The sequence below is a fragment of the Lycium ferocissimum genome, chromosome 3, assembly GCF_029784015.1.
Source record: "Lycium ferocissimum isolate CSIRO_LF1 chromosome 3, AGI_CSIRO_Lferr_CH_V1, whole genome shotgun sequence".
NCBI lineage: Eukaryota > Viridiplantae > Streptophyta > Magnoliopsida > Solanales > Solanaceae > Lycium > Lycium ferocissimum.
The window spans coordinates 70,373,421-70,382,839 of NC_081344.1; the positions used below are offsets into that span (position 1 = coordinate 70,373,421).

Below are 9,419 nucleotides of genomic sequence, written 5' to 3' on the forward strand. Positions count from 1 at the left end.
GTCTCCCTTCCTCTTTGTGCTTGTTATGGAATACCTGAGCAAAAGACTAAAAAGAGTCACAAGGAACCCTGATTTTGAGTACCACCCCAAGTGTGCTAAAACAAAAATTACCCAGCTAGGCTTTGCAGATGATTTACTACTATTTTGCAAATGGGACACAAAAACAGTGGGACTGATGTATGAAAGCTTCCTAGAATTCTCAGCAGCTTCAGGATTAATAGCAAATGCATCAAAGAGTGCTACATACTTTGGTGGGGTGCATCCAGTCCAACAAGAACAAATCCTAGCACTACTAGGATTCCAGAAAGGGGAGTTGCCATTCAAATACCTAGGTATTCCATTGAGTTCTAAAAGACTGTCCATTGCCCAATGTCAACCACTAGTGGAGAAGATGCTAGGAAGAGTCACTTCTTGGACAAGTAGATTCCTATCGTATGCAGGGAGGGAACTGCTGATCAAGAGTGTGTTGTTCTCTATATAAACATTTTGGACCCAAGTATTTGTGTTACCAAAGAAGGTCATTAAAAAGATAGTAACCATTTGCAGAACTTTTCTATGGACAGGTGACAAAGCAGAATCAAAAAAGGCATTATTAGCATGGGATACACTATGCTATCCCAAAACAGCTGGAGGGGTAAATTTCATCAACTTAGAGATATGGAATAAGGCTGCCATATGTAAACAACTGTGGAACCTAAGTTTGAAAAAGGACAGATTGTGGGTAAAGTGGGTTCATGCGTACTATGGAGGAAGTGGGGAGATATGGGAGGCCGAATGCAAACAAGCTTCCTGGTTGATGCAAAAGATTGTCAAAGCTGGGAAGTATGTCCAACAGGCTGGACTTCAGATGTCTCAATTACTAGCCATGGAAAAATTCTCAATTAGCAAGATGTATATGCTACTGAGGGGCCAGTTTGAAAAAGTATCTTGGCGGGGGTTGGTCTCAGAACAATGTTGGTGCACCAAAGTGGATCTTCCTACTGAGACTAGTAGCACACATCAGAATATACACAAGGGATAGACTAGCAAAGTGGGGTGTGACAGTAGCAACTACATGTCCATTGTGCAGCTTATGTGATGAGAGTGTCAACCACCTGTTTTTCCAGTGTGAATTTTCAACAGAGGTGTGGCAAAGACTACTACATTGGCAGGGTATACATAGACAAGTTATGCAATGGGAAGATGAACTACAATGGGCAACAGGGCACTATAGAGGAAGATCAGCACAAGCTGAAGTGTACAGAATGGTGCTAAGTGCTGGCATCTATTTTCTATGGCAGGAAAGGAACTTAAGGGTGTTTCAAAGTAAAAAAAAGGCCAACAGAAATACTTATCAGGCACCTGGTGCAAGAAATTGTCTTTAGAGGTCAAAAATTTCCTAGACTAGCAAGTGTGTTTCAGCAGTTGAATTGGTATCCATAGGGTAGTAAGTCATAGATGAGCATAAGAACATCCTGAAGGTTGGGACAATGTCCAACCTCAGGTTATTTGCGCTGTAACTGTTTCCACTTGGTAATGAAATCATTTTATTGACCAAAAAAAAAAAACACTTAAAACAAAATGACATAGCAACTTTCATTACCAAAAAGTCTGTGCAATAAGTTTATAACACCCCATAATATATCGTAATTGTATATACACATAAAAAAAAGTTCTTGAAAGTTTGCAGTCCATTGTTACGTTTAAGATCCAAATAAAATAATGAAAGTGTAACTTCTTCCAACCTTTTGGATTTGTTTTACAAACCATTCACTGATCCACCAGCCAAGTTAGATTAGGGACAGAGTTACACTAATAATTACGCGTTCCACAAAACTCATTAATTTTGATTCAAACTGTGTGTTTGTGTTTAAAAAATTAAACCGAAAAAGGAATGTTGCCCAAAATATCAAGAAAATTAAGCAGACATAAAATAAAAAATAAAAACAAATGAATTTGGCTGCTATTGACTGGGGAGAAACAACAGTAACTAGCAAACAAACGATTTTATTGAATCTTGAAAATTACAAGCAGTGTCACAGATGAGTTCTCCCTCTTTTGTAACGCTTAATGCTCCCTATTTTTTATTGTTAATTAATATAATATAATCTTATCGACAAAAAATAAAAGAAAATTCCAAGTACAGTGGTAAATAATGAATGAATAAATAAAAATAAAAATGAGAAACCACTGCTTTATTCTTCTTTCCCTATATTTTCTATACCAAGGAATGTTTTGCCTCCTTTGGTCCATCTTCAAGGATTCTTCAAAATTTTAAGGTTCTCGGGTTGAGCTGCGAAAATGGAAGATAATAAATTAGAAAATGGAAACAAGAGAACTTTCTATATAGTCAGGTCAATTATATGATAATTAATTACATGTAAATTTTTATGATAAATATAATTAGTCGACAGTCTGATAATAATATAAGTAATTTAATTTTGCACTGACGAGGTGAAGTAGCTAGTAATTGCACAATTATGATTATTTATAAGGTAGTACCATGTATGATAAAACATTAATGTGTTACAATAGGCTAAACTACATATAGTGCATGTAAATTTTTTGTAAGTTCTCAGTGTATATAATTTAAATTCAGTAAAATTGTAACTCTATAATTAACATCACATATTAAATTACAGTAAAATATACTGTAAGAATCCTTTGTATTATCAGGTATATTACTCTGATTCAAAAAAAATTAACGTGCTATCACGTGGTAAAACAACAACAACAACAACAACAACATACGTGTAATCCCCAAAGTGGGGTCTAGGAATTATAGAGTGTACGCAGACCTTACTCCTACCTTAGAAGGTAGAAAGACTGTTTCCGATAGACCCTCGGCTCAAGGAAAAACAATTCAAAGCAGTTTGAAAAAATAAAATAAAATAAAAATATATATACCTTTAAGCACCTTAGTCTTGCAATCACTGCTACACTTTTTCTCACAATGACCATGTACAAATCCTTCATTGGAGCATTCATTCTCACACTCATTCAAACAACCTAGGTATTCATTCATGACTTTATTAAATCCTTCTTCAACTCCTTTTTTAAATGCTTCTCTAAATTCTTCTGTATTACTTTCTTCATCAGATTTAGAGGCATGCACATATGATGAAAACACAACAATGCAAACGAGAAACAATGCAAAAAGCTTCTTTGATGCCTCCATTTCTAATCTTTTTTGTTATACTTTTTTTTTATCTGTGTTTTTTTTTTTTTTAAATGTTATTGTTTATTTGTGTTTCTTTTTTGGGGATGATTTTTTGGTTAATGCTAATGAATCACCTATTTATAGGTGTTTTGGGACATTAAAGTACCTCAAATTAAAGTGGTGTTATCCAACTTTGTAGGAAATTTCTAGCTGTGCCTGTGTTTTATTTTTTTGGTTGGTAATGAAGACTTAGTTTACTAAAAATTAGGAAGTGTTACAAAATATGATATGGCTAGGATACATCGTACGGCACTAGGCTTTCAAAAGTATTAAGACTGTTTCCTTCCCTATAAATATGCCTTAAAGTTGAACTTCCCACTTGCATGTATTAGCAATCTGCAATCATTAATAATACTGGAACGAAGGTTGTTATTGTCAATAAACATGAAAATAATATTGTGCTAAAACGGTCCAAAGATACTCTTAACATGATGCAATATTGTCCGGTTTAGGTTTAGCCCGCACGGTTTTCTCCAAAAGGCCTCTGATCATTAAATTATCCAACACTGTATAAGTAGTTTCTTTTTCTTTTCAGCTACAATGTGGTACTTTGTTCGCACATCCGATAAATAATTTATTTGCAATTTGTTTTTACTCGAATGGCTAGAAGATTGATTGCCAAATGTAGCCCTATTTTTTAAGCTAAAATTTTGAATATATTGACATAATGGATCAAACTTCCCTTACACTATCTCGTTTTTTATTAGTTTCATACTTAAACTGTGTCTTATTTACGATACCCCTCTTACTATAATTTTTAAGTGTTAAAACACTATGTTCATTATATGCTCATGTTTTCTTGTTAATTTGCAAATCTTCTATATATATAAAATAGAAGAGGTATAAGCAATCTGGTTAAGCCAAGTAGCAAGCTAATAGCAAGTCACTTGGCAATTTAGAGACAAAGCTAATGAGAATTAGGACAAAATTAATAAGAATTGTAATATAAGTTTTGAATTGATAATTGAAATATAAATATTCAAATTTTAATGAGAAGATATGTTTCCGTAAGTTTGAATTTTGAAGAAGTGATCTAAACCTAATGGGAATTGATAATATCTAACCAAACTTAAACAAATGAATCTGAATTTATTTAAACTTCACAATTTAAATAGGGGATAAACACTCTAAACCAAACAATTTCAATGGAAATATAATCTGCAAGAGTCCTACGCCTGCATATAACTAGCTAATTATCTTCAATTGCACAGATTGATATATATAATTGTATTTGACTCTATCCTAAAAGAGTCCTACTGCTGAAACCATGCTCTTCAATTTCTTATATAAACTGATCTTCTAAGACTCTCCGTAACATAGTTCAATTTCAATATTGAAAAACAAATACGCTGTCCATTACCTACATCAAACACATGTCTCTCAAAATTGACTTTATTAGTTATATATCGAGTACTAAGATGATGTGGACTTTAAAGGTTGACGTAGTCCGATTCTGGAAGACTACTGATATTGAAAATGCCGACAACGTATTGTCGCTAGAGATGTTGTTGTAGGATGAGAGGGTATGTTTACGGTTTGGCTATTCTGTTACAATTTTTATTTCATAGCTGTATGATCTCATTCATTTGTATCGATAAATTTAAACTCACTCAATGTTGACAAATAATTATGTGTTTCCAGGGGGGTCGTATTCAGGCATCTTTGGGAAAATCTGATATGAACAGGTTCCAAATAAGCCTGGCAATGGGTCCGGTTTTACCGGTTCAAACCGGTAACCGGACCGGTTAAATCGGAACCGGTGGAACCGGTTTACCAGTTAAAACTTACCAGTCCGGGTTTATATTTGAGGGACAGGCTAAATCGGTCAAAAACGAAAAAAAAAATTAAAAGTAGCTGTTGCCATTGTGGGCTGGACCGTTGGCCAACGGTCCATTTGCAAAAATGGTCGTTGGCAACGGCTCCAAACTCCCCTTTTGGCCCCCCAACCCCCCAAACTTTTTTTTTAATACTTTAATCCATCCCCCACCCCTATATAAACCTCTCTCCATTTCCATTTTAATCCACACCAATTCACTCTTCTCTTTCTCTCAATTTCTCTCAATTATAGTTACCTTGCAACAATTAGCCACTTCAAATTTCTCTCAATTAAATATTATAAAGTTTTATTCTAGTTTCAATTATTAATTTTGCAATTATAAAAAAAAAAATTCTGATGGAATTGGTGATTTTGCAATAATCCAAAGTAGCTCCAAAGCTTTAGTGGATTTGTAATATTTCTAGCCGCCTTCACTTTGTTGGAAATTAGTTCGGCAATTTGGTACCTTCGTTCCAACTCTATCTTTACTTTCCGCTATTTAATTTACGCAATTTAATTCTAGCAATTTAATTTGTTGCAATTTATTTTCTTGTGATTTAAATTAACTCTATTTAATAATGGCGAAGAGATTTAGACGTGGTGCAGATAGTGGTGGTATTGTTAGGGGTGGATTTAATGAGGAAACATTTGTGAACGAAACACCTAATTTAGGTATTGATGTTGGTGGAAATAATTCACTTTTAGATCATGAGGCAATGCAACAACATTATACCGACACTTTTAATGAAATTGATGATGATGATGAAACACAAGCCCCCGAAAATCCCATAGGAGATATAGGTCCTGCACGATCACATACACAAGACAAACCTCCAAGAACTCGTAAGCCAACAGCTAAAATTTGGAAATTTATGACTAAGAATAAGGAAAGACAAATAGCTACATGTAGTTTATGTAAACAAGAATTTGCTTTTAGGCAACAAACTAGTAAGGATGGTGGAACGGGTACACTAACGGGTCATATGAAAGCTAAACATGAGGATGTTTGGGGAGAGCAAACGGGTTCAAACATGGGGGGTATTCAAATGATGATAGACCCACGAATCGGTAAAAAATTTTGCTATTACAAGAAAAAAGAGCGTGTAAAAATAGCTAAAATGGTTGCTTTTGCTGCTCTACCATCTTCCTTTCCTTCAGGTTTGGGGTTTGTTACTTATATTCAACATTGTTATAATCCGTTATTTGAGGGTATTCCTAGAAGTACTTGTAGAACGGATGTAATAGATTTGTATAAAAATATAGATTTTATTTGCGCCATGTATTTAATTCTTTAAATTGTAGTGTTTCTCTTACCGCCGATTTGGGTCTTAGTCTTAACAAGTTAGATTTTTTTTGCTATTACATGTCATTGGGTTGATGATAATTGGGTGATGCAAAAAAGAATTAAAGCTTTTTTATATGATGATGGGAAAGGTCGTCACGATAGAAAAATTTTAGCGGATTCAATGTCTACTATTGTGAGATTTTTGAACATTTATAGAAAAATACTTTGTATTGCTTTAGATAGTGCTTCTAATAATACAAAGGCGATTGGTCTTTTAAAAAGGGAATTTGAAAGAAATAAAAATACTCAAAGGAATAATATAAGCACAAGCGGAAGACTCAACAATGGCTATATAAAAGAAATTTATCAAATTAGAGAGAGAAGGTAGGAGACTCTACTTAATTACTCAAAACTCTTGAATCTCACTACAATTAAAATATGTGACATAGTATTCCTATTTATAATACTACAAATCAAAATAGACTAGGACTAGAAAAACTTATTCCAATATGGATTTGATAAATAAATCCTAACTAGATGTGAATTAAATAAACTGAAAACTAATTAAGTATGAATTAAATAAATACCAAATATCAATCCTAAACAACTTTGGATTAGTAATCTTGGTTTAATTCCAACAGAATTAAACCCTCCGCTAAAAAATATTTTTCATGTGAGATGTAGTTGTCACATTTTAAACTTGATTGTTAAATATGGTCTTGAGTGTTTTGAAGATTCTATTCAAAAAGTAAGAAATGCGGTTGCGTTTCTTTTTTGTAATGCTAATAGGGCAAAACTAAGAGATTTTAAGAATTCTTGTATAGAAAATGGCCTTAGACCTAGGAAAATTCAAGTAAAAGTTAACACTAGGTGGAACTACACTTACATTATGTTACAATAAGCATATGATTATAGGATTCCCATACAACAAGTTTACAACCATTTTAATATGAATAGTGATGATTGGTTAAATATTACTGATTGGAAAGATGTTAAGAAATGTGTTGAACTTTTATAAAAAATTTATAATGCAACTCTTTCTTTTTCTAGACAATTCTATCCTACGGTAACCGGAATTTTAGCCTACGTAGCGGAAATAGCTAGAGTTTTACAAGAGTATAAAAATAAATCCGGTTATCAAGCGGCTATTTTTAATATGACAACAAAATTTAAGAAGTATTTTTTTTCCATCCCAACTTTATTTATATTGGGTTCTCTTTTAAATCATTGTTTAAGAATGTCTTATGTTAGAGCATTGGTTAATCAAATTTATACCTTTTTAGAAGTTTAAGAGGAAGTTGAACCATCTTTAACTTACGCCGAGCTCGCGATTGATGCCGAGTTTAGAAAAGTTTTTAGTCTACACCCGTTGCTCCACGCCCTACTACTTCTCAAAGTAGCAAAAAGGACTTGTGGGGTTTATCACATTTAAAAGTTTTACATTCACATCCAACTCCTTCTTATAATGCAAACTTTGATGAATATCACCTTTATTTGATGCAGCAAAATGTGGATATCAAGGAACTAGATGATTTGGATGTCTTAGCATAGTGAAAGAGATACAAGGCAAGTCATCTGATACTTTCAAGAATGGCTCGAGATATCCTTACGGTTCAAATATCAACTGTGACTTCGGAGAGTGCATTTAGCCAAGGAAGACAACAAATTGGAGACCATAGACACTCATTATCCGGATTTAGCTTGCAAGTACTAGTGTGCATTGGCGATTGGATTAGATCAGAGCGACGCAACCAAAACTCAGAAGCGGTGAAAGGCGAAGAGGAAGAGATTGAAGATTTGATAGCAAGTGGATTGGACCAAATGGAAGACTTTGAAGATATCTCCATGACCGAATATGATATGGCGGATATTAGCCAAATGATTGACACTTTTTGATTTTATTATTCTACTATTTCTTTGCAACTCATGTATTATTTGCAAGTTAAAAAAAAACTACAACTTGAAAATAAATGTTATCCATGAATGAATAAAATATATGGCTCATTGAGCTTTCTTCTATTTACTTGTGTTCATATTTTTACTTATATTAAGTTAGGAATATACCTAAAATATACTAATAATATACTTATAATATACATCTACTTAAATTAAAAACTAGAAAGTTATATATTTGAAAAATAACTAAAATATACTAAGAATATACTTATAATATAAATATACTTAATTTATAAACTTAGAAAAAACTTAATACATATAACTTAAACATATATAAGTATATATAGTATACATAGAACTTAAACATATATATACAAAGTTATAACTATATATAGTATACATATAACTTAAACATATATATATATATATATATATATATATATATATATATATATATATATATATATATATATATATATATATATATATATATATATATACTATACAAAAAACAAATATACAAATACCTTTTCTAATGTTTTGGAATATATATATCACTTCCAAAAACAAAAGTTTTTCATGTTTTGGACCGGTTCCGGTTTCCATGTTTGGAACCGGTAAACCAGAACCGGTGGCTGGTTTCGGTTTTTAGACCTGAAACTAGCCGATTTTATAACCGGTTACCGGTTCGGTTCCGATTGAACCAGTTAACAGGTTTAGTTCCAAATAGAGATAAAGGAACTAGGACTATATTATATGAAGAATTTCGTTGTTGGCCTGAATAAACTAAAATATAAGACCAACAATCACCAACTTAAGCTAATGTTTACTCATAGAACGAGTGTGGAGGAAACGGTTGATGCACATTTTGGTATGGAAGTCTTCAATTTTCGACCATTGAGCACTTGATAAATCAAGTGAACGTTGAGGAGACTAAACTATTCGGTAATTATTCTTCTTGCATTTTGATTAATTTGAACGTTTTACCAACTTTATCACAGACTGCTTTTTTCATTGAGATAGATGTCATGGGAGAGATTGTTAGTTACGGACCTATACAAGAACACAAGCAAAGTGATAAGTCCAGTGCTTCTATGAATGTTGAACTCCAGGATCATGAGTAAGTTCGCGATCATGAATTCGATTAGTGATATATTTCATGTTGTCTTGCTTTCATATGATTAAGTTGCACATTTTTTTCATGTAGGAATAACAATATTTCG

The 9,419-nt window shown here is 32.9% G+C and overlaps 1 protein-coding gene across 1 annotated transcript; it reads right to left on the reverse strand.

The window, feature by feature from the left end:
• Positions 1-1,966: 1,966 nt before the first annotated feature.
• LOC132051240 (uncharacterized) lies at positions 1,967-3,246 on the reverse strand. Its single transcript, XM_059442483.1, has 2 exons — positions 2,887-3,246; positions 1,967-2,272 (listed from the first exon to the last, which is right to left on the reverse strand). Exons 1-2 carry the CDS (start codon positions 3,155-3,157, stop codon positions 2,235-2,237), a joined length of 309 nt encoding a protein of 102 aa, XP_059298466.1. The 5' UTR covers positions 3,158-3,246; the 3' UTR covers positions 1,967-2,234.
• Positions 3,247-9,419: the final 6,173 nt, after the last annotated feature.

What these genes read in the sequence shown, in the direction of transcription:
- LOC132051240 (XM_059442483.1), bottom strand. Translation starts at nt 3,157, where the DNA reads ATGGAGGCATCAAAGAAGCTTTTTGCATTGTTTCTCGTTTGCATTGTT. An exon ending in CAAGACTAAGGTGCTTAAAG is followed by an intron (nt 2,273 to 2,886) that starts GTATATATATTT and finishes CCATTTTCGCAG; the next exon opens with CTCAACCCGAGAACCTTAAA.